The 27,182-nt window shown below is 34.3% G+C and overlaps 2 protein-coding genes across 4 annotated transcripts in view; one reads left to right on the top strand and one right to left on the bottom strand.

Moving 5' to 3' along the window:
* The window catches only part of LOC115452650 (CCR4-NOT transcription complex subunit 3), a 98,133-nt gene that overhangs the window by 29,980 nt on the left and 40,971 nt on the right, over nt 1-27,182 (bottom strand). The window lies entirely within an intron of this gene.
* Nucleotides 13,968-27,182, top strand: part of LOC115446557 (follicle-stimulating hormone receptor) — a 51,876-nt gene continuing 38,661 nt past the window's right edge. Inside the window, exon 1 of the mRNA XM_037438663.1 lies at nt 13,968-14,344. Coding sequence (XP_037294560.1) covers nt 14,299-14,344 — 46 coding nt within the window. The 5' untranslated portion in view covers nt 13,968-14,298. The remainder of the gene's footprint in view (nt 14,345-27,182) is intronic.

Here is a 27,182-nt window from a genome sequence, read left to right as displayed (position 1 = left end):
TCCCCCACTCGACTTACCATCAAGTGCCATTGGGTCATTTTGGCAGGCACGAACAAACACTAAATTCTATTCTGCGTGGCCACTTTTGAACATCTGTATATACCTTATATCAAATCAATGAATAATGTAATAGTATACAAAAACTGTTCAACTTTCAAGATCATGCTCAATCAGAAGAACACATAAATAAGAGTAACAATCAGGTCCAACTAACAACAATGATAGAAAATAGTGATGAAATCTTTATTAGAAAGTGCCTATTGAAGGCTTCTCCTACTTTAATACGGTTATTTCTCCATCACCAAAAGCTAAACACGCTTTATTATTTCTATTGCTGGGCTTACTTGAATAGACCTTTGAAACAGCGGAACCGAGTATGACGACATAGGCAAGTAGAATTATTTCATTTATAACCTCTATATCAAAGATTTTAAGTTTGCATTTATTTTATAAATTTGTTGTACTTTCAATTTCTGTTAGACAAAAAATATTTAGCCGATAGTGTTGTATACACCTGTAAAGATTTGTCGCCTAGAATAAGTACCTAATACTGTGGATCTTTCATATGTATTTTTCTGTAATAAATCGTTGGTTTGTCTATTAATAAATAAATAAATATCTACATTTAATCTCTGAAAAGAACATGGCCAAAGTTGAGAGGAAAAGATAGTGAAAAATAAAGAAAAATTGCTCAGGTGGGTAAATTACAGAAGATAAGCCATTTATTGTGCCTCGTTCAGTTAGACAGTCACCCTGATTAAGGCTCCAATATAAGCACCTTTATCGTTAAACAATTTCTTTCCTCTTTTAGATATAAAAATTATACATATATAGGTACATTATTTGTCAAAAATTAAATCTTTTAAATGGTATAGAAATACCCACGTTTTTATAAGATTTGTCAATTCTCTGAAGTGAGATTAGAATTACAAAAACACACTTGTAAAACTTGACTATCGCAAGCGATTTTAAACCGTGTAAACAATCACGACAAGCTCTTTTCTGCAAATTTTGAAGGTAGGAGTTGAGGCAAGTCTATGTGTATAGAACTATTGAAATATTGCTGCTAGTGTTAACGCGTATGGAAGTTCGTGCGCAATATATTGCTGGAACTTGCTAGAACCGATGTTGGAAATAATGCCTACAGATGAAGATAGACAGTGCACATGCATGAATATCATGCGACATACGCGTGACGACCAATTGAAATACTATCAATTCTTTACAACCATCGTAAAAATCCGTAGATAGCTCGCGGAAAATAATTTGGCGGCTTGATTTTTATATTGCATATCTATAAAATTTACACTCGCATGACATTAAGATATTTGAAATATTTTTACTGCAAACAAATAAATAAAGTTGTATATACCTATTGTGGTAAACAAGTATTTATACATGTAGATCGCGTAATACAGTAGTGTACGAGAATTTATGTTTAGAAATTAGGAAAAAAAAATTATGTCATTAGATACTTATGAAAGAGTAATTCATAAAAAGATAATTCTTAAAAAAAAATATTTATTTATTTGAAATAAGGTACACCAATAACATAAAATATTGCATCATTCAATACAAAAACAACAAAAAACCAATAAGGTACAGCATCTGATATGTGTGCTTCTAATAGTTGATCACAGCATTTACAACCTTTCACAAATCACACATTTTTTCCAATACCTTTGGTAGGTGTGAGTCAAGTCCCGAGGTCTCTATGTATTTACCTAAATGTCTCGCCAGCTGCCCACAGATCAACAGGAGAGCGACCTAAGCTCTGTTTGCGGTACATTGCGTCAAACTGGGCAATTAATCTACGTCCGTCGTGGGCGGTCTCTGGCATTGATTCTCAATTACCGAGTTTGTCAAACATCGTTATACAAATATGCTTTGAGCCACAGTCTGGAGGGACGGGCAAAAACATTATAAAGTAAACCTTTTTGTAACAAAAAAAATGGACCTGCAGGTCGCCACACCTGTCTATAAACAAGCGGACGGTTTATACCCCAACTCCTCCCTCTTTCTATGGGATTAGTTTCGTTTTAGTATATATGGGTACCTAGTTATATTCATGAGACTGAACTGTGAATGTTTCTTGTAATTATGCTTGCTTACTGACGCTACGTCGGTCCTAACATGATTAGGTTTAAGGATTAAATCATACTATATTTAACATTCCTATCTTCTGTGGATTCGATAGTATGGTATACGAACGTAAAATACATACCATCTAAGTTTCAATTTTAAGTCCTGTCAAACAAAGCTCTCGTTACTCTGATAAGATGGAGTCTCTCATTGAGCGACTCTACATACTATAGAATTTTTTGATCTCTCTACTCTACATACTATAGAATTTTATGGTTATATCTACTACTGGATCTAATATCTCTTACACCAGAGCAAAACAATGCTATCTTGCTATTAGGAACAGGATTGGTCTTTATAATTAAAATGCCAAAAGAAACAGGAACCTAATGGTAAGTGATCCACCAGTAAAACCAAAATCCACAAAGTGCTATAAATACAACATAGCAATAGTTATTTACTGTATTAATAATATTTATCATGTGTGAATTTACAGCAAATCTGGTTCATTTCTCATTTAAGCAGTTCAGGGTCTATTTGATTATACATCAAATGCTATTTATATCTTACTGTTATTATCCCACTGTCTTGAGGGTCGATGCATTATTTGTTTATTGAACTATTACAATATAACTGTGAATATAGTAGTACTTGATTGGTGAAAGAAAAAAGCTTCATTTTCTATGATCTGTTGTCATTTTGACGTCAGCCTCGGCAATTATATAAAAATGTGATGAAATGCAAAGACAAAGACCTAGCCTGGTCGATGAATTGAATCCAGAGTTTAATATTATTCCTTTGGAGGCGGACGAATTTTTAGACCATCTGATTGGGAGCGATTACTGTCGCGACGTAGACTTCAGGTACGAAAGCAAAATAGCAAAACCAATAACTCTTGCGTGTAGCAAGTACTCTTTTACACTGTGGTGACATCCAATTATTATTAATCACAGAATGACAAGACGAGCACGTCGTTAGCCTGATGGTAAGCGATACGACCGCCCATAAACAGTAGCAACACCATAAAGAACTTTGAATAGCAAATTTTTTGTTTATATAACTCACTTAAGTAAAAGCAGATGTAATTAATGTTGTTAATTGTTTCTTGTAGAGTCGTTCCTGTAGTTTAATTTCAATTAGGGCATGGGTTTAAGGAAGACAATCTATTCTTAATGTAATTTAGTGTAGTATTGTTAATAATTATTGCGTTCTGTATTATGCCTTTTGTTAAATAATAATAATAAATAAATAAAAGTATTGCGCGACGCTACGCTAGTTAGATGTGAAATTTCATAATGCTCAGTAATTACTAATTATGCTGGCTATAATATCCTTCAAACCGGAACACATGAACACAGCTTCTTGGCAGTAGAAATAGATATTGCAGCGCTGCTGCCTAGATTGCCTTCGCATACGAGAGACCTACGACCAATTGAAGTCAGGCCCTTCATCTCACAAGTCCCAATAGATTACATTTGATCTATCTGTTTTTTAACCGACTTCAAAAAAGGAGGAGGTTCTCAATTCGACTGTATTTTTATATGTTTGTTACCTCAGAACTCGTGGCTGGGTGAGCCGATTTTGATGATTATTTTATTTTTTTAAGGCCGGTTACTTTGCGTAATCACGATTAAAAACTCAATTACTCTAAAAGTAAATATTTTGATGTTGTACAATGTACGTTGCATATTAATCACAACTAATTATGCCAGTAATCACGGTAAGTACACATTGTCGGCGGTTGGCTCGAGCATGTCATATTTCACGTCACTCTACGCGTTGCAAATGTAACGTTTCCTATGAAGATTTTATTTTATACTTTCAACAAGTTCTACTAAAATGGGGTTGACAAATAAATACGGTATGAAGAAGTGAACAAAAGTAATATATTAGGAAAAAAATACAACAAGATGACGCATTACACATGCATAAATTGCATAAAGATAATATTTAGATTTTTTTTTTATACGATCTTAGCAATGTGACTCTACCACACCTGACGGTAAGTGTAGTGGGGTCCAATAGAATGTCGACTGACGAGAGATGATTACCTCTCGACAGTGAACACAATTATGCCGGCCTTTTGGAACCGGATATACACAGGCTGGTCCCGGAACGCGACACATTTACTTGGGCCACTATGACGAGTTTTAACACCTTGTGAACCGTGGTCGCTCTCCGGGCGGATATAAAATATAACCTACCACCAGCAGAAGTGAAGTGCAATCTAATCAAGATAAACAATCAATCAATATATTATAATTAACAATCAAAATATAAGGTCGTTTTTGTACACTCGTGACAATATTTTCTTTCAAGAAACAATATTTAACCTCCATAATTTATTGTTGTTTACGGAGGGTTAACGTTTTTTGAACTTAAAACGCTAAAATACCTGTAAATAGAACCTCGGTGCCGACTGCTTCGGTGGCGTAGTTGTATTGCATGTCCGGTACAATAGCGCTCTGAGGTCCTAGGTTCGAATCCCGGGTCGGGCAAAGTGATATTTGGGTTTTTCTGCTCAGTATCAGCCCGGAGTCTGGAATTTGTGCCCGATATGGCGATAGGCTCGCCCCCTATCACATCATGGGACGGAACATACTTGGCGAAAAGTGGGTGCCCTAGTTGCGCCTTTGCATACCCCTTCGGGGATAAAATGCGTAATGTTATGTATGTATGTAAATAGAACCCATTCATTTGCAAAGTCAAATACCAAACATAAGCTTTTATGTCTGATGTTACCGCGCTCAATAATTCACAAAATAAAAATTATAAGTACCCGTAATAATTACTTAACTGCGGTTTTAATTCACAAGCAATACATCATGTCCAAAACATCCTTTATTCTCTATTATCAATTAGAATTAGTTTTATTATAATTTATTGATTGTAAAGATACGCGCACACACGGCGTTCGCCAACAAAGACGAATATGTGCATATCATAACCAAAACACAGTTGTTAATGTCAATCCATTGTTTTATTTATGAGATATCATTAAGGAATTATTGTAGAATTAATCATGGTGATAATGATTTGTTACAGCCGTTTATTTGTGGAGTAATACGAGAAATATTTTCAAGAATGTTATCTATTGATAGCGGAATACTTTAGGAACGCACTGGACATCGAAAGAAAAATATTGTACTTGCCAGAAAGATAAAGATTTTTCTAGAACTTATAGTTGATGGGGTCTCCAATAACCACTAACAAAAAAATTAATCTATAAATAAAAATGAATCCCTATTTCCCTTGGTCACACCATCACGCGTGAACGGCTGGACCGATTTCACTATTTTCTTTTTTTGTTTATTATTGTCAGGAGAAGGTTCTTATGAAAGAAAAAATTCAAAAAATTGTGCGGAATATTAGAAAAGTTAAGAAATGTTAACGAAAATATTAATTTTATATAACTGTCAATTGTTTGAAATAACTGTCAGCGCGCTTCAAACTCATAGTTAAGACGGGACAACGTCTGTCGGGTCAACTATAATTTATAAATGAAGAACTCCGACAAATCTAGTAATCAATAATCAGTCTAATAACCAAACTAGTAATGACGAATACAAAATGCATGAAGTATGAATGAAAATTATGAATTTTACGTCTCTTTAAAATTAAAATAGAATTCATAAAAGTTATTGAGAGAAAAAAGTATAGATAGTCACTTTAATCTCATGTAAATAAAAATGCTTTTCACAAAGATTTTAATGACCGACATTTTGAAGATCCTAAATCTTGTTTATGTTGCAGATATTCACCTTTGTTCTGTTGCTGTAATAAATTGGTCAACATTGTAATAAGAATAATAATGTTTCTTCAAACAGAAGCCAAGAAAGACTAACTGTAAAGAAAAACATTTTGAAATATTTACACTGGCTCTCATATCTATTTGAAACAAACCTGTAGTGCTTAAGCACTATTATTGGACTGTTTGTTGGACTTCCTTGCGTCAGTAGTACTTAAAAAAAACATGCCTTCTATTCCCAAAGGAACAACTCATTAGTCAGTTCATCGATGAGGCGGTAAATATTTTTGGCGCCAACAATTAGCCTGTTTTAATCGCCACTCAACTTCAAAACTAATTTTAACTGACAATTGAAGGGTGTTTCGTCCAGTTTACAAACAGTAATGTGTTTTAACAACCGACATACAGAAATACTGCGAGTCGAGTGCCAACTGTCAGTGTGATTCATTCCCCAAGTTGTAACGTAATCATGCATTTAGTACGTTAAATGTTGGGTAAAGAAAGCTAATAATAAATGGGCGCTTCAATGATTTAGGTACTATATAATAAGATTATATTACAATACAGTAGTTATATATGAATTGAGTATGCTATGTACTAAATTCTTTATTTAGTGAGGACCCGTGTGTGAATTCTAGGTGGAACTTTCAAAAATGTGATATCTATTTTGGATTGAAGGCGTCGTCCATAATGTTGTCCCGAATATAACGAGACTTGCTATTTATTCAGTCTACATATAGAAATTAATGCGGCAAACCTTATTCGCACCGATATACCTGTGTGCCCCTCTTTGAACTTGCGGGTACAGACGGCTTATACTAATGTAATTAATGGTGCAATCTTTACTGTTTAAAGTAACTTAAATAATATTCCGTATGTTTATAATTATCCTTAACACTAAAATACATAATATAAAAGACGTTAACGTTTACTAAATGTTGCTAAATTGATGATGAAACTTAAAATATGGCAACCGGTTCGTCAACTAACTTTATCATTCCTGTTTGAAGTGAGCTTACAAACATGTGTAATTTGTTACAAAGTTTGGTGTTAATTAAACCTTTATCTTTTTTATAAGTAAACATTCTATCTAAAAATCTATTCGTGTTTTTTTTTCATCACGTAAATTATAGGTACAAACGAAGAAGTAACTTTTTTTTAATATTTTGGCTCCTGTTATATATATTCACCAATCACCGACATAGCCCATCTGATTAGCAAGCTGAAATGGCAGTGGGCAGGGCAAATAGCTCGCAGAACTCATAGCCGTTGGGGCACAAAGGTCCTGGAGTGGAGGCCACGATCCTACAAGTGCAGCGTCGGACGTCTACCGACAAGGTGGATAGATGACCTATTAAAAGTCGCTGGATGCGGGCCGATACCAATAGGTCGATCTGGAAATGTTTGGGGAAAGCCCATGTGCAGCAGTGGACATCCTGTGGCTGATGATGATGAATAGATGTTCATATTTTTTTTTATGAAATAGTTGTATGTAAATGCGTGGGCGATAATTTCCAATATTAATCAAATAGGTAAAAAGAAATACTGTTATGGAGATATTTAAATAAAATAGAGAGTTTTAAATTTTAATATAATAGGTAAAACAGTTTAGTTTTGAATGCTAGTTTTTTTTTTTTACTAACGTCAGGGTACCTTTCGTGTTATAATTTAGCTTGAGCATAAGAAATACCTAGCACACGATTTTAATAAATCACAATAGTGCATGCGTCTTCTTTTTGCTCCAAATGAGGTCAACGCATCGTTATTTGTCATGTGTCGCAGGAAAGTTTTGGCTTTAAGTTTTACGAGCGGCCACCTGCCTAACATTAGCCTATTGGAAAAATTCGAAGAGATGCCACATTGTATTTCATAATAGAAAACCACTTGTTTTGAATATTGGACTTAATATATGTTAAATCTGACTAAAGACAAATGCCTTGCGTCAATTATAATCACCAACCCGAAAATTGGCAGTGAGTTTCCTTAGAAGGCATACGGTATTTATAGTAAAATACTCCAAAACTCCATTTATGGAATCAAATAATTTCACTAGCATAATCTTATAAGCGTGGATTGGCTAAATATTTTTATCATTAATAAAGACTTAACATAAACAGACAAGCTACAGCAGTAATACCATTCAGCCGTTGGGCAATTTCTAAAAATAATAAATTTCATATTTTATAGTCATATGTTCTCTGCACATAGTTTTCGGGCACGCAGCCAAGAGTACATAATCATATCGACCTTTATATTAGGCTAATGATTTTTGGTGAAAACTTTTTGTTACAACGTTGAAATGTTAATTAACTTGTGTAATGTTGATTTTGTGTTGTTTTGAATGCAAAATGACAGGTTGGGCATGTTTTTTGGTATATTACCATTTATTAAAACACCATGGAAATGAAACATTACGTTTTAATGTAGTTTTGATATGTTTTTAATATAGAATAACAATCATTTGCAATAACAATTTAATGAGTTCTGTACAGTGTACCTACTGCCCCATTGTTTTTTTTTTTTGGTGAGCCACCGTGGTAATCACCGGGGGTACCCTGCGAACTGTGTACAGGCGATCTCCTGGCTTAGTAACCACGGCAGTGAAGCAAGGAAGTGTGAGGGGAAAACAAGAAACTATATTAGGATGGGTGGAGAAGAGAAGGAAGGGAGATGTTCGCGAGCCCTTATAGATCTTTTGAGAATTTGGCAATTAAGAGGCATAAACACTTAACTGTGTGCCTAGGGCCGCGACAAATATCTCCCAGTGCACGGGCGTGCATTCGGATTGCCTCATTGTTCCGAGTTCCTTTATAAGTGAAGGGTTTTAAGGTCTATACCGATAAGAAATCTCTCTGTGAGCCTAATTCTAAATCTAAAAAGGATGACCCAATTGCTTATTGTCGTAAACAAAAAGAACTGCCGCTTTCAATGTGACTAAATAGCAGCGAACGCTTCTTCATAGAAAGTGCAACGCACATGGTACTGTAAATACAGTTGTATAACGTTATAAATACATACATAAATAAACCTTAAACACTTGTTTGTTTTACACACAATATGCCTATGCCTAATACGATATTTTTATGCGCATGAGCATTTGATTTTATACTTTAGTATAAAGGAATGATCATGCAAACCGTGTTCTTTATTATTTTGTCTGAGCTCTTTCCGCACGAGTGGTCAAAATACTGTATTAGCGCCTCTAAAAGTAAATACTTTTAATGATTAACTTACAATGTCGCAAGAACAAACAGCAATTGCGAAATAATACTATTTCAGAATTACTACATAACGTGATAGCACTTAGCAGGCTTCGTGATGCCATAATATTCAATAAAAATATGATATAAATCTCAAAACATGATTTGGAATGCGGCCAACGCTTCTATTTTATTGGCAGTCTTTAAATAATTTTCAATTTTGATTTACGGTGTATAGAGATCGATTTTGGACGTCCAGACGAAGTTATATGTCTGTTGGAAGAAATTTTAGTTAAATGTGTTATTGGATATACGCAAAATTTCATTTTAGAACTTTCCCGTAGGTAGTTTCTACAAACATTAGAAAATTACGTATTTTTGTTGAAAAAATATGATTTACATATTATTGTAACATCAGGGTTTTTGTATTTCGGGACTCCTATCCGACTGGATGGCTTAGGTGTGTGCCGGCCGGCCCTTACAACATGGGACTAAGAGTACGTTAGTTACCAACTTTGAGGCAATGGAATTGAGGTCGTAAGAGACAGAAATGTCCAGTAAAAGGGAATAAATTATTTCATTTTTTATGGTGTCAGCATTTTCGTATATTGTTTTTTTTTTGTGTTCGTACTTTTATTCTTAAACATGTAATTGAATCAAAGATTATAGTTTATATTCCTTCACAAAAGATTTTTAAATTATGTGGGCCATCAAGGGTTCCGTTACATATTATAAAAATATATCATTGATTCCTAAACATTGAATGAAAAGCTATACAAAGTTCCAAGTTCATTCAAAAATTGGCAACAGCTGTGCCAAATATTTAGATTTCAGAATATATTTACTTAGTCTGGCCATAAATACTGTTACACTTAATTATAAAAAAATATTACATTTGAATTTCGAATCTGTCATTTTTATACGATTGTTCATTGTGTTTTCTCATTTTGGCGCCAATACATTGTAAAATATTTTGCGATATTAAAATGGTGTGGGGTGATAAAGAGAACCGAATCGCTGTGATAGCATTACACAAAGTAGGTATGGAGCCAAATGCAATTTTTAAAACTCTCCATACACTTGGTATTAGTAAAATGTTTGTGTACCGGGCTATTAATAGGTACAATGAGACCTCCTCTGTTTGTGACAGAAAAAGATCTGGCCGTCCACGTAGTGTTCGTACGAAAAAGGTGGTCAAAGCAGTAAGGGAAAGAATTCGAAGAAATCCTGTCCGAAAGCAAAAGATTTTATCTCGGGAAATGAAGATAGCACCTAGAACCATGTCGCGTATTTTAAAAGATGACTTAGGACTTGCAGCCTATAAGAGACGCACTGGCCATTTCTTAACTGATAATTTAAAGAAGAATAGGGTGGTAAAATCGAAACAACTACTGAAGCGGTACGCAAAGGGAGGTCACAGAAAAATTTTGTTTACGGATGAGAAAATTTTTACAATTGAGCAACATTTTAACAAACAAAATGACCGTATTTATGCTCAAAGCTCTAAGGAAGCTTCCCAATTAGTCGACAGAGTGCAACGTGGACATTATCCGACTTCAGTGATGGTTTGGTGGGGTGTTAGCTATGAAGGAGTGACTGAGCCATATTTTTGTGAAAAAGGTATCAAAACATCGGCACAAGTGTATCAAGATACCATTCTTGAGAAGGTAGTTAAGCCCCTTAACATCACCATGTTCAATAACCAAGTATGGTCCTTCCAGCAAGACTCGGCGCCGGGTCATAAAGCTCGGTCCACGCAGTCTTGGTTGGAATCGAACGTTTCGGACTTCATCAGAGCTGAAGACTGGCCGTCGTCTAGTCCCGATCTTAATCCGCTGGATTATGATTTGTGGTCAGTTTTAGAGAGTACAGCTTGCTCTAAACGCCATGATAATTTGGAGTCCCTAAAACAATCTATACGATTGGCAGTGAAGAATTTTCCCATGGAAAGAGTGCGTGCTTCTATTGATAACTGGCCTCATCGTTTAAAGGACTGTATTGCAGCCAATGGAGACCACTTCGAATAAGCTTTTTATATTTTTAATTGTTTTATATTTATGTATTAAACTGACACACTGTAAAAGTAATAAATGTTATTTGCAGTTAACAATTTTCTTTTTTCTTTATTACAATATTTATGGCAAGACTAGGTATTTATTACGTTTCATGTCTGTTATATGCTGAAGGTTATAAAATATCTGCAATAAGTATTATTATACCTCCATTTTCTACATATGCACCAAATAAGACCAGCCTTGTATTATATACTGTCTCACTGCTGGGCACGGGCCTGCTCTACTACTGAGAGAGATTAAGCCTTACTCCACCCCACTGACCGAGTGCGGATTGGTAGACTTCACATACCTTCAGAATTCTTATAAAACGGCCAAAAAATTAGTTACGTTACGAGGCATGTTACATAGTGAGAACTGTGCAACTCGCCAGAATGACACGCGTTGCGAACCGATTGATTTAAACGGAATTTATTCGAATAATTTCGGTTACGACCCGTGTTTAGGAGATGTCCACATTTGCTATGCGTATGTATGAATTCATGTACAGTTCGGTGTCGACATGGCATTCATGAATCGTGATGTAATGAACATTTTCCCGAACATCTAACCAACGCTTTCTTTAATATGTATTCAGAAATTACAAATTGACCTTACCCCTTTAAGGATTAAAGTTAAGATGTGTGCTTTTTATTTGTTTTATTGAGTTTTTTATAAACAAGAGACTAACATTGATGTTATTTAGTATTGATATAGTCTTACAAATCAGAAACAGACATGATGATAACACCAACGGTTATTTTAAGTTCTAACCTGTTGACTTCGCATAGTTTAGTATGCGACCTACACTTAAAATTGAGTTGATACGTAGCACCTGTTTCCTCCGTCCACACTGTGCGTATAGAACACGCCGTAAGGGGTCGTCCATTAATCACGTGAGGCTCGAAAGGGAAGGAGGGGTCCGGAAATAAAATCACTAAATATCACAAGTTAGGGGCATGAGATGTCAAGTGTATTTATTTTTCGTTGATCGCGAGATTTATTCTAAAATTTCAGTATAATTTGTAACAAATAATACTCGTGATTTAGGGTAGGAGGAGGGGGTTAGTCTAAAACTTCACCAGTCACCCCATATCACCGGCGGGGGAGGGGATTAAAAGTCGCAAAAAACATCACGTGATTAATGGACGACCCCTAATGTTCTGGTTCGGTTCGGATCGGAGGTAACGAAGTCTGAACGCAGCATAACATTATTTAGCAGTTTTCCAACAACGTGAAAGACCCGTTAATTTCTCCTATATTTTTGTGTAATTAACTTATTTTATATTCAAATGTTTTTGGTTTTGAATTAATTTGTTTTCATTTACTAACGTGTACCGTATGTTTAAAACTTCATACATATTCCCTATTTTTATGACGCAAATACGTATCTTTTTCATACGGACGAAGTGGCCCCTCTGTTTTAGATGGTAAATGAAGTGGGTTTCAATTGAATGTCGATTGACAAAAGATTACCCCTTAGCGGTCGACATAATTATGCCGGCATGTTGGAGTAGAATATACACAGGCTGATTCCGGAACGCGACACACTTACCAGGGCCACTATGACGGGTTTTAATACCTTGTGTACTGTGGTCGCTATCCGGGCGGAGATAAAATATATACTACCACCAGCATTAGCAGCATGTACTTGTATTGGTAAACTTTTTGCTATAGACCAGTGGTTCTCAAACTTTTTAAATGACGGAACCCTTTTGGGAAGCAAAATACTTGATGGAACCCTACAATAAAACAATTGTTTTTATAAGTGTATTTTTTATTAATCAGCATAATAAAAGTACAATGTAACAGTTACTAATTATTATTGAGAGAGGTGTTATGATTTTTTTTTCTAAATTCTTGCAGAACCCCGACAGAGGTATTACGGAACCCTAGGGTTCCGCGGAACACACTCAGAGTATAGCTGCTATAGACTATGCCTTCCTTTGATATGAATCGCTGGTAATAGGATATTTGTATCCGCCTGGATAGCGACAACCGTACACGAGGTGTAAGACCCGCCATTATGGCCAACGTAATGTTTTGTCGCGTTCCTGGATGAGCCGGTGAATATCCTGTTTTATACAGGCCAGCATAATTGTATCGACGGGCGAGGGATAATCATCTCTTGTCTGTTTAAATAAACCCCGCCCGTGGCCGTATAAAAAAGTATTTTTTGAGCTTTTGTCTTCTTCCCATTTAAACAATACTACATAGAGTCTTTATAGATATGTTTTTTTTTTAATTGAATGATGAAACGGCCAAGCCTTTCGCCTGAAGGACATACTTAGCTGGCATAATGCTAGGTTAATGCCTAATATGGATTTTATCAACAGGTTTGGGAGCCAAGCTTGTACTAAGTCCACCACGATGGTTAATAATTGAGGGTCTAGACTCTCATCACTTCGCTTTGGATCAGCGAGGGAGATAACACATAATTTGACTAACAAGAACCTAAGGTCGTGATTGCCTAATAGGAGAAAAAATAAAAATAATAGAGTATGAAATTGAGTGAATTACATACTCTATTATTTATATTGAAAACTGAATTCAGGGCTGATATTATTATATGAAATTGAGTAAAAAATATTTATTGTATTATTTCTCTATGATTAATATGATATAGTTAAATTAAAGTATCTTCATCTCGCTGTTAAATAAAAAGAAAATATAAAGCCTTCATGTTGCCGAAACTAGACGCGGCGACCTCTCAACATTATAATTATTTTGTCATCTGTATCTGTCGACGCATAGATCTCGCGAAAATGTCTCTATTTATTTGTTCTTCAATTTATCACATTAAGATCCGTATACACAAATGGAAAAATCGGTCGCGAGACGGTCATCGGACGCGAGGCCGGTAAAATATTGAAAATGTTTCAGCAACGTTTAGTACATCACAACACACTGTTGCGTGCACACGTGTTCTAACTCGGCTTTATCTTTGATATACTCGTCAGGTGGACTACTTGTTTAGAGATAAAATTTTAAATAATATATAATAGTAGTGAGGCGAAAACATCGTTACCTAAGTGATAGCTTTGTGTTGTGAATATTATCATCATTTTTAGTTCTTTTTTCAAATAAATACCGCCAAAATGTAAGTGGCCAGTGTTTTTTAACGAACATAAAAAATAACGATGACATATGACCATAGATAAAAAAGTGTGGGTTTATTTTTATATAGTGTAAATTGTAAAATATTACAGACTGTAAAATGCATTGGAGTTTTCATGTATTAGCCGCCTGTGTGTTTTTATTAGGTAAGTAAATTTTATTTACGTAAAGATTAATCTACCGCAAATATTTAGTTGAAAGTAGTATGATTTTATTTATTATTATATTTAAATTTAGTGGTAGTAAGGAAGATTAAATGTATTGATATAAATCGGCCAGAAGCTTTTCAAAATTCAATCATATTTATTTATGAACGCTTTTTTCACTGTTGCTAGAGTTGTAAGAGAGTTGAAAGATAAAAGATAACAAGCACTATTATTGCCAAAACGACTTCAAAATAAATGAAACACTTTTTATGGTGGGATCATAATGTTTTTAATTTAGACAGCCGGTTATTTTCGCACATCTTAGATTATTCGTAACTATATGACAATAATTATAAATAATAAGGACAATTAATTGTATATGAAATAATTTTAGCAACATTTTAAATACTTTAAATTGAATTTTAATCAATAAACTTTGTCATTTAATAAAATAATAATCGTTTTTACTTAATTTTATTAAAACAGACCTGTATATAACATTAATTGGTGACGCCAGACTAAATAAAAAAACGCGGACATTTAAATGAAATAGAATGTTTTTTCCCCATCAATATTTTAAGCCACGTAATTGATATATTTTATTTCATCTATAATTTAAAGTGTGGGTCTAACTTGCAGCAAATTAGCACATCTACGGGTATAATCTACAAAAAGCTGACAACCCTAAGGGTCGGCGCATATATGGCGGAGCACAGCGCAGAGAATATTTTACTGTCGAATTATTATCGACACTGTGTTCATTAAAATAATATTCAAAATCAATTAACGCAACAATGTAATTCAATTCATAATTGTGTTAAAGGATTTTAAATATTATTTTAATGAAGACAATGTAGATAACAGTTTGACAATAAAAAAAATATTTGCACTGCGCTCCGCCATATAAGCGCCAGCCCTAATCATATCTAAAGAGATTTTAATCTAGATCTTAGCTTGTGCGGTCTCACACTAGGCAATAAAATAACGTTCGACTTCGCAACAATGTATATCTTAGTTATTTGTTACACAGTTATTTATCATGAGTGCGAAAACAAAACAATTCATTTTATAGATCGTAATATTGATTAAGGTAATCTTTATAATATTATGAAACTAGCTTCTGCTTGCAGCTTCGCTTGCGGAATACGTTCCGCGGACAACAGCCTGCAGTATAATTTAGCGTCCTAATAGTATTTAAAGTATTAGAATCGAAGCAGTACTTCATACAAACAAAACCTTGATTTTTATATACACTTACAGATAGATTGTCAATCGTACCTGTCGTAATTCAGCGAGTGATAGCTTTAATGTGGCTTTAATCAAATATCTTAATAGGAACTATAGTTGAAATATAACGTTTTCATATTCAAACACTGGAAAATATTATTATGGAGTTTCATTACATTTTTAGCTATATAAAGAAACATAAACTAGGAAAGTTAAATACGTAGCACTTGAATTAAGTGACGTAAAGCATAAAAAAACTTAAATGATAATATTAATTGGTTGCATCGAACGAAGAGTAATCCGACGTTACTACTTTGGTGGCAATTCTAATTTTAAAAATGGGTTGCATCGAACAAACGGTAGTCCGATACGTTACTTCTTTGGTGGCATTGCTAATTTTAAAAATGGGTTGCATCGAACATACGGTTGTCCGATACGTTACTTCTTTGGTGGCAATTATAATTTTAAAAATGGGTTGCGTCGAACATACGGTATTTCGATACGTTACTACTTTGGTGGCATTGGTAATTTAAAAAATGGGTTGCATCGAACACACGGCAGTCCGATACATTATTTCTTTGGTGGCATTGCTAATTTTAAACCAATGCTGGACTTATTTGCGAATCAGTTCCGATTGTTTGTTTATGCACGAAGGCTTGCGAAATAGTTCCTATAACTATCCTTATAAGGGAGAGCATTAAGCGTGCCAACTACTACACTTCAAGACCCTAATATAGATGCTATGACTCGTAATCTAATCGATGATCTAATACGAGATGCCTTGGCATATAACTTTTGTTTTAATTGCTATTACAATTCTATGATTACTGTAACGGAACTGGTGGCCATTTTGTTTTGAAATCTTCACAAAATATTTAAATAAAGAATATAAAGGAGAGCTTTGATTGTATTGCAATATATCAACATCACAAAATCGTTGTATATTTTGGCATTACAACAAAAACATGGATGATGAGTAATATTAAGAACCGGGCTTTCTTCGGTAACACTTTCATAATTTGACGTCCCGTGTTATCCACTGATGCTTTCTTTGCATAGAAGTTGACTGATATTAAAAACAATTATAGAATATAACTTTCTGCCATCAAGGATTGTGGAAACATTGTTGTGTTCCGGTTGGATGAACATGTTAATAGTATATTTTTTATTGCATTTCACTCCCATTTATTATATTGTATTTTATAGATTCCAGGATTTATATACAAGAGCAAAGTATGAACTTTATAGTAGTTGTTATAAATTTAAATATATTCGTAATATATTATGATTTATGTATCACTTGATATATATTATAATAAGTATGCACATATTTTTATCAATACTTACTGCGTCTATTTTTGCGACATGAACAGGGTAAGATAGATTTGTATAATTCATTATCACACCCGTAGTTGCGATTCCTTGTTCCCGTCGAGTGATAAATATATATAATATTACCAGAAAAATAAAAACCCGCTCCGACTGCGCAAAATTTTACCTTTCCATAATACCCATCATTTCACTATCAATTGATAAGCGGCTGCGGGCAGCCTTTGAGAGCGATATTAATGGACATAAAATAAAGCCTATTTTTGTTTAAATTTTTGACAGCCCGGACAATGCATGAGTAGATTTGATAAGAAATATTTTAATCCCAATTATGTCTCATGTTTATTTAAATACCTAAAATAATTAAATATGCATTAATTCCCACTTACACACACTTCAGTCACTATTTAATGAGCGTGAAATTACGATTTGAGAGCATGACTATATACTTAGCTGTTAAAGAGAAAATAATAATATTATTATGTATCCATATGTCGCATTATATTATACTCTAAGAAACGTGGACCTACTGCTAATTGCTATAATTATTATTACATGATAATGTTCAGATCAATTGATTACACCAATATATACGCTACCTGCTGTGCAAAATGCAAATTGCTCACATAATCTCAATATTCACAGTTCAAGTACGATGCCAATAGTACAACTCGAAATACAAGAGAACACTAAACAGAACTTAGAATTTCAAAACTCTACATTGCTATTATGAAATGAAATTTATTTATTTCATAATCAACACACAGCCATTACAGGTTACACCCAATTCGACTGGCAATCAAATAATTTATGTGAATTGGTAAAATGTTAAACATTATTTAGATTCAGTAAAATATATACCCTACCACCAGTTCCGAAAGTAGGTCCAAGTAAACTAGAGAAGAACATGTATGTTCTTCAGTTCTCTTTCTTCTTTCTTGTTCAAGAAAGTCTAGTGTATAACAGCTCTCGCCACCTTGGATTGGTTTGGAAATGAAGTTTCATATTGCCTTTCACACTACTTACTGGTAGGTATCTCATATGTGACAGTCCGCCTGGGTAGATATCAGGCTATGTCTAATTCCGCAATCGCAGTGCGTAGTTACTGTTGTATTCCGGTTTGAAGGATATTGTAGCCAGTGTAACTACTGGACCTAATAAGACTTAACATCTCATGTCTCAGGATGGCGAGCGCAGTGGAATACTAAACAACACTGTGTAATTCAAGGTGTTGGATGGTGTTTCTAATATTTATGGGCGGGTGTATCACTTACCATCAGGTGAACGGCAAGCTAGTCTCGTCATTCAAAGCAATAAAAAAAAAGTATCAGTGATCTCTATTCCAATGGACTCTCATATACAAAAAGATTAAGCTTGTGAATGCATTTGTATAAAAATATAGGAACTAGCGCTTTTGTAATGTTCAGATAGATGTTTTATTGCGGACGCGATATTAAGGCTATTTTGGTTTCATTGACCTACGCGCGATATTGCGGGATCTAAATGGATGAAACTGTGTACAGATCGGTCATATGTGTTTTGATTTCGTTCTTTATTCTGACTCCTACTCCTCGCATCGTTTTCCTTATTACTGAGGGTCGTGATCCTCTGAACATGGAGTAATGTTTCTTTTGATTAAGTTGCGCCACCATTCTGATTACATAGTGGTGATTCTGGGTAATCAACATCAATACTACAGAAGATTATACTCTCTATACATTTTGATTCTCATCGTATAATGCTGTGATATTCGACTGAAGCTGGTATTATGTCTCGTGCCGTGCTTCGCTTATGATTAAATCCTTCTTAGCCGAATTTCGGCCGCGGTGGCTAATTTCAACAGAGATCAACCACGTACGCAGGATATATTATAGTGCACAAGTGTGTGCGCAATACACAGATGCACTCTCCGTTCCTTCACTCTCATAGTCTAGTAAGATTAATCTCTCTTACTTCGCTTTTTGCTAACTTCACTCAGTTCTGCGAATCCTCCTCAGGGGAACCTGACTTCCATCATCCTCTTGTAGGCCGTCAAGCCTGGGATTCTTAGCCGTGCGCGAAGTCTCGTGAAAGAAACTGACAAAGAAAACTTCTCTAAGCAAATTCAATAAAATTTACCGATATTTATAAGATACTCAATTTATCAGACATGAGTAATAAGTAATATACCATCATTATCGAATGTTTGTACATAACATTATTATTTACGAGTGGATAGAAGCCATGGAATGTCGGTTATGATACGCAAAAAATCTTTTGCTGTAAACAATGAAGGTACTATTTTTAGTTTTTGCGAGCTCATTTTAATATATTAAACTCTACTATAAAACGTAAGCATTTGTTGCAACGAAGAACCGATTGTTTAACAACGTCTGAGAAAGTTATAAAGTATGAACAGTCTTTGTTTTTCATTTCATTTTGTCTTTATTTCAATATTTAAACATGTTACATTTACACGTATTGATTTTTTTAAACAAATGAAAATTGACCCTCCGCCTTTTTGAAATCCATGGAGTCACTCCTTAGCAAACTTGATAATTAACGGCCGATTACAAAAACTATAACAACTACGATTTAGAAAGAAAATACCAACCAAATTCCTCCTAGAGTGTATTCTCGGTGTTATGACATGACAATCTTCTAAGGAGGTTTAGATTTTTTGTAACTGTCGGCCGCTAGTTGTCTGTGCCATTGGCATTACCAACGTCCATAGGCAAGCACTTACCATCAGGTGAATCAGGTTAGCCTTTGGAAGCAATAGAAATAGAATTATTAGTAAGAATATCAAGATTTATCTCTTTGAGTCTGACGGTAACACTTAAGATCGACCATTATTGAATTGGTTCTATCCATCACTATATGCTTTCTTTCCCAAAATACTATAGATAATTAAAAACAATAATAATAATATTAGCCCTGTATTACATATTGTCCCACTGCTGGGCACTGGCCTCCTCTACAACTGAGAGGGATTAGACCCTAGTCTACCACGCTGGCCTAGTGCTCATACACCCTCAAAATTCGTTTAGAGAACTTTTCAGGTATGCAAGTTTCCTCATTATGTTTTCCTTCACTGTTAAAGCAGGCGATAAAAAATACACACATGATTTAAAAAAAGTCAGAGGTTTGTGCTCTTGGGATTTGAACCTACGAGACATCCGTCTCGCCAGACCGTTCCCCACCCGACTAGGCTATCGCCGCTCTTATAAAAACAATACAACACCCAAAAATAATTGTCTAAATTTACTTCCGTAGTGATTGTAAATTTAAAAACCTCGCGTTATTTCAGCCGCTGCGCAGTTGCCGAGTGTACGTGAAATAATATTTGACACGTCGTGACTGACAAATTATTGTACTACATCTATAATGCTAAAAGATAACAGCGGTGCCTGTGATAATGTGCCTTTTTCATGTACAGATAACAGTGATCTAGATTTTGTTAATTTTGCTCCGGCAGTTTGCTAGAGCCTTCTCTTGCGAGGATTGCTGTAGCAAGCAATTGCGCACCCCATGACCTTCGATATTAGGGAAACAGAGTCTAATGGCGGGATTTAGTCGATAGAACTGTTTATACCGGCGAATCCGGCAGATATCCGTATACACATTAGTTAAAAAAAAGCGCTAGAGCCTGGCTGTACCAAATACTAGTTGGAATTAGACTGAGGTGTTGCCACAGTTCACTATTCCGGCGTGTAATCATTTTGTTGTTGCGTATTGTTTATATTTTTCGGAGCTCGACGAAGAGGCTCCGCTGCACCTGATGTTAAGTGAAGTGAAGGCCAAAGAAAGTTTATAGTAGTTAGAAAAAGGAGCAAAGATACGTCATCTTTTCCCTGTATATGCCTTTTTTATTCAAGTCCGCAAAGGTAAGCAATGCGCCTATGAATCCCCTAGTATAACAGAAGTTCATGGATGGTCATCATCTTCAAATTAATTATTTGACTGTTTGTAAAAAAAACATACTACTATGATTGTTAAGATTGTTAAACAATCGAAATTTTGAAGTTCTTGTGGCGAAATTCGCTGGTTTACATCCTATAGGGGTGTTGGCAATAATCGTTACCTATACGAATACAATGATCGAGTATTATTGATTGTTACCTTATCAAGTTATTTAATTATCGTAATATATTTTTGTCTTCTTATCAATGATAATATATTTATATTTCTATGACTAAGGAAGGTTTTGTTCAGTGTTTCTTACATGTTTAATGAATCATCTACCTTAAAAAGGTTTTAATATCACATTTTGGGTTGTACAAAAACTATTTGCCCGAGATTTGATACACGAGGAGCGCTAGATCATGGTTGTTAAGCAAGCAACCGGTCACAGAGAGCTAAATTGTTGCAGAAACTTGGATGAAATATTGCGTAATCCCCGTACTACAGTGAGGATAAGTTTCATAACACACACAACACAACACATATCAAACATAAATATTCGCCTGACAAATTCTAAAACAAAGATGAGGTACCGTTTATAAACGTGGATACAAGCAATTTTGCTCTGAGACATATGTTACATCGAACCGGATTTAAAAAAATACGGTTAAATTATACTTAGTAACGTGAATTGAAATAGCGTTATCTAGCAAAACAAGTGGAGTGTAAGATATTGCGGATTCGGTAATCTTTTTAAAACACTCCAAATCCGTGGATTTATCATTTTGAATCGTGATGTTACACTATTTTTTTACGGGCACGAGAAAATATACTATATATTACACCTGATTGTAAGTGGAGCGGGTTCCAGACAGTGTTACCTATCAGGAGATGCCTATCCCTCGCTAGTCGGCAAAATTATGCCGGCTTGTTTGATAGGCTTTATTAGGTATTTGTATGTATTGCCGCCATAGGTATATAAAAGTATTGATATAGTGAAGAGGCTAAGATACCAAGATTATTTTTATTTAAATGTACTGTTTAAAAGTTTCAAAATTATATAATAAGAAACTGCATTATGGGTGATTGCAACACTTTTTTATACCGAATAAAGCTATATTTAATGTAAAGAGATTCTAATATTACTATTGGAATATAAAAATACACTAACTAATCTCAAAATGCCTGATGTCGAAGACAACTTGACCAGCCAGAGTTTTGAATAACGAAGTACCAGTTATCAATTATAATGTCTTCTGAATGTGAAAAAATCTGCAACCTTAAACGTTACGTTGAAGATATTATTCCAACTGATTCTATGTAGCCAATAGCTTTGAAGTTTTAAAAAATAGACATTTCTAATTTCAATGCAAAACACGTTTTCTACACCACACAAAAAGGCTTTATTTCTCATCGAATTTTCCAATAGGCTTTCGTTTTTATACGTGGAACACGATACGAAATACGTCACAGTAAATGTAGCAGATTTTCCCCAAAGAAATCTCGCTGTATAAACGCAATCTGTTTATCTTCAATTTCTCGTAAGTAAGAAAGTACTGCTCCTACGTAAAGTACTGTTTAAATTAGGGCAAAATTCATTAATAATAGGTATCTTGTTTGAAAGAGTTTGCCCCGTTGCGGGCAGTATGATAAGGAAAAAAATATATACTTATAGCCTATAACATATAAATACGATTCAACACACATCTCATTTGTCAAAATTGATTCAGGAACGACGCTAGAGTGGAACATAATATGGATACATACGTAGGTGTTAAAATCATTACCCATTCTTTGTCCAATCGGGTAAATAAACGTTCCGCCTTACTAAATAATAAATTGCATTACATTGATGTGTTAATTGATTTTGAATATTATTCAATGAAGACAATGTCGATAATAGGTTGAAAGTATAAAGTCTTACTTATAAAAAATTCGTAAAGCTATTCTTGGTTAAAACACAAATTTACAGCTCTGTCAAGGTAGCAGTAGTAACTTAGCAGAATTAAACCAAATATATTTTAGAATTTGTTGCTAATTTGTTGCTAATTAGTTACCACTATTTCGATTTTGTTGCTCCAGCCGTTTAGAAAAAAAAACCGGTCACTGCTATCATGATATCAAGCTAGCATGGACCATAACGAAACTTATACCTATATGATCAGACGTAATGTAGGAATTTGTTGCTAATTTGTTGCTCATTAGTTACCACTATTTCGATTTTTTGCTCAAGCCGTTTAGAAAAAAGCTACCACTGCTATCTTGATATCAAGCTAGCATGGACCCTCACGAAACTTATACTTATTTGATCAGACGTAATGTAGGAATTTGTTGCTAATTTGTTGCTAATTAGTTACCACTATTTCGATTTTTTGCTCAAGCCGTTTAGAAAAAAGCTACCACTGCTATCTTGATATCAAGCTAGCATGGACCCTCACGAAACTTATACTTATTTGATCAGACGTAATGTAGGAATTTGTTGCTAATTTGTTGCTAATTAGTTACCACTATTTCGATTTTGTTGCTCAAGCCGTTTAGAAAAACCGGTCACTGCTATCATGAGATCAAGCTAGCATGGACCATAACGAAACTTATACTTATATGGTCAGACGTAATGTAGGAATTTGTTGCTAATTTGTTGCTAATTAGTTACCACTATTTCGATTTTTTTGCTCAAGCCGTTTAGAAAAAAAGCTACCACTGCTATCTTGATATCAAGCTAGCATGGACCCTCACGAAACTTATACTTATTTGATCAGACGTAATGTAGGAATTTGTTGCTAATTTGTTGCTAATTAGTTACCACTATTTCGATTTTGTTGCTCAAGCCGTTTAGAAAAACCGGTCACTGCTATCTTGATATCAAGCTAGCATGGACCATAACGAAACTTATACTTATTTGATCAGACGTAATGTAGGAATTTGTTGCTAATTAGTTACCACTATTTCGATTTTGTTGCTCAAGCCGTTTAGAAAAAAAAGCTACCACTGCTATCTTTATATCAAGCTAGCATGGACCCTAACGAAACTTATACTTATTTGATCAGACGTAATGTAGGAATTTGTTGCTAATTAGTTACCACTATTTCGATTTTTTTGCTCAAGCCGTTTAGAAAAAAAAGCTACCACTGTTATCTTGATATCAAGCTAGCATCGACACTCACGAAACTTATACTTATTTGATAAGTCGTAATGTAGGAATTTGTTGCTAATTAGTTACCATTATTTCGATTTTTTTGCTCAAGCCGTTTAGAAAAAAAAGCTACCACTGCTATCTTGATATCAAGCTAGCATGGACACTCACGAAACTTATACTTATTTGATAAGTCGTAATGTAGGAATTTGTTGCTAATTAGTTACCACAATAAGGATTATGTTGCTCGAGCTGTTTTGAAAATAAAAATAATTTAATAATATAAAAATAAATAAACGGCCTTCAAAAACCACTCAAAACCAAAAAATAATTTCACATAACAGGTATATACTGGATACGAATTTTGGAGTCGGTGTCTAATTGAAATTGCTGGTTAAGCTAGATGGACTTGTACTATAAAATATACTGTCTCGATGGCGTAGTTATGTTTCGCTTACAATACGACTATCGCGCTGAAATGTTACACCTTTGCCTACCCCTGAAAAGGGGAAAAGGTGTGATGCTATACATATGTATGTAAGAAGTAGATTCAAGCAAACTTAAATCAAAAACACAACTGATAATATTTCAATCACAGTACAGCTATCGCGCTGTGGTGTTACACTTCTGTCTATCCCTTAAAAAGGATAAAGGTGTGATGCTATAATATATATTATGCATGTATGTATGTATCATCTATGTCAAAATATGAAATGTAAAACAACAAAATTATGTTTGTAAATGTAGGCGTATGCACGCTGTACACTGTTTCATAATTTTTATAAATGTTTTAGTATTATTGTTTTTTTTTCGTTAATTTTTAGTTGTTGTTAAATACTTTTAGGTGGATTTTCTCCGCACTTTTACGGTGATGAGCGTATATAAGCTTATATAATTAATCAGACTTTGTATACAAAAGACTTATTAAAAAATATATATTTAAAAATAATATTATAAAAGATTCAATGGACAATTGATGACAAAAATAAAGCCCGGAGTTTCTTTCTGCCTTTCTTCTTCGGGTAGTTATCGCTTAGGTAGCTAGTGAAACCCATGAGGATCACGACGCGTTTCTCCCTTATTATTTATTTAAAATAACATATATACATCATTTTATTTCTTCTTTCCTGCCAGCCCGAGCTGGCTTCTTTGTTTACTATACTTTTCATTAACTTTATTACCTATATAAATTGTTTTTTGACCTGTTTGAAGTTGGCAAGTGAGTTTAAAATTATACTAGGTCAGTACCGGATTGTACCGTTTTTATTTTGTTTGTACCTTATAGGGACAAGAGATATGGTGTACTGAGAGTTTTGTCAATCACCGCCTTGTGTAGTAACATAAACTCGCGGCATTTTCAAATCAACCATCATTTTAATGATTTTATAGCTGAAAAAGACGACTGAAGACGGAAGACGCCCCTCAGAGGTACAATCCCTCTCTAACATGGTACAATCCGAAACAAGGGAGTACAAACGATGGAAATCCGCGAAATACGTAGAAAATGATTATTTTTTTAAAAATTACAGCCATTTTCAAATAAATAATTAATATGATGATTTTATTGCTGAATATCATGGAAGAATATGTCACTCAGAGGTACTATCCCTCTGTAATATAATACAATCCGAAACAAGGGAGTACAAACGATGGAAATCCACGAAATACGTAGAAAATGATTATTTTCTTCCAAGTACGGCCTTTTTTTTAAAAAATCATCATTGTGATGATTTTATACCTGAATATGATGGACGAATACGTCCCTCAGAGGTACAATCCCTCTCTAACATAGTTCAATCCGAAACGAGGGAGTACAAATGACGGAAATGCACGAAATTTGTAGAAAATTATTATTTTCTTCCAAGTACGGCTATTTTCAAATGAATAATTAATATGATGATTTTATTGCTGAATATCATGGAAGAATATGTCACTCAGAGGTACTATCCCTCTGTAATATAATACAATCCGAAACTAGGGAGTACTAACGATGGAAATCCACGAAATACGTAGAAAATGATTATTTTCTTCCAAGTACGGCTATTTTTAAATAAATCATCATTGTGATGATTTTATAGCTGAATGTGATGGATGAATACGTCCCTCAGAGGTACAATCCCTCTGTAATAAAGTACAATCCGAAACGAGGGAGTACAAACGATAGAAATCCACGAAATACGTAGAAAATGATTATTTTTTTAAAATTACAGCCATTTTCAAATGAATAATTAATGTGATGATTTTATTGCTGAATATCATGGAAGAATATGTCACTCAGAGGTACTATCCCTCTGTAATATAATACAATCCGAAACAAGGGAGTACAAACGATGGAAATCCACGAAATACGTAGAAAATGATTATTTTCTTCCAAGTACGGCCATTTTCAAATGAATAATTAATATGATGATTTTATTGCTGAATATCATGGAAGAATATGTCACTCAGAGGTACTATCCCTCTGTAATATAATACAATCCGAAACAAGGGAGTACAAACGATGGAAATCCACGAAATACGTAGAAAATGATTATTTTCTTAAAAGTACAGCCATTTTCAAATTAATCATGAATGTGATGATTTTATTCCTGAATATGATGGACGAATATGTCCCTCAGAGGTACAATCCCTCTGTAATATAGTACAATCCGAAACGGAAAGGGAGTACAAACGATGGAAATCCACGAAATACTTAGAAAATTATTATTTTTTAAAAAGTACAGCCATTTTCAAATGAATAATTAATATGATGATTTGATTTGCTAAATATCATGGAAAATATGTCACTAGAGGTACAATCCCTCTGTAATATAATACAATCCGAAACAAGGAGTACAAATGATGGAAATCTGCGCGACATACGTAGAAAATGATTATTTTCTTCCAAGTACGGCCATTTTCAAATGAATAATCATTGTGATGATTTTATAGCTGAATATGATGGACGAATACGTCCCTCAGAGGTACAATCCCTCTGTAACATAGTACAATCCGAAACGAGGGAGTACAAACGATGGAAATCCACGAAATACGTAGAAAATTATAATTTTCTTCCAAGTAGAGCCATTTTCAAATGAATAATGTGTGATGATTTTATAGCTGAATATGATAAGAATACGTCCCTCAGAGGTATCATTTCTCTGTAACATAGTACAACCGAAACCACGGAGTACAAATGACGGAAATGCACGAAATTCGTAGAAAATTATTATTTTTCTTTAAAGTACGGCCATTTTTAAATAAATCATCATTGTAATGATTTTATAG

Source organism: Manduca sexta, chromosome 14 (assembly GCF_014839805.1).
Source record: "Manduca sexta isolate Smith_Timp_Sample1 chromosome 14, JHU_Msex_v1.0, whole genome shotgun sequence".
Lineage (NCBI taxonomy): Eukaryota > Metazoa > Arthropoda > Insecta > Lepidoptera > Sphingidae > Manduca > Manduca sexta.
The sequence above is the reverse complement of the archived record's forward strand: the minus strand, read 5'-3'. Positions and strand labels throughout refer to the sequence as shown.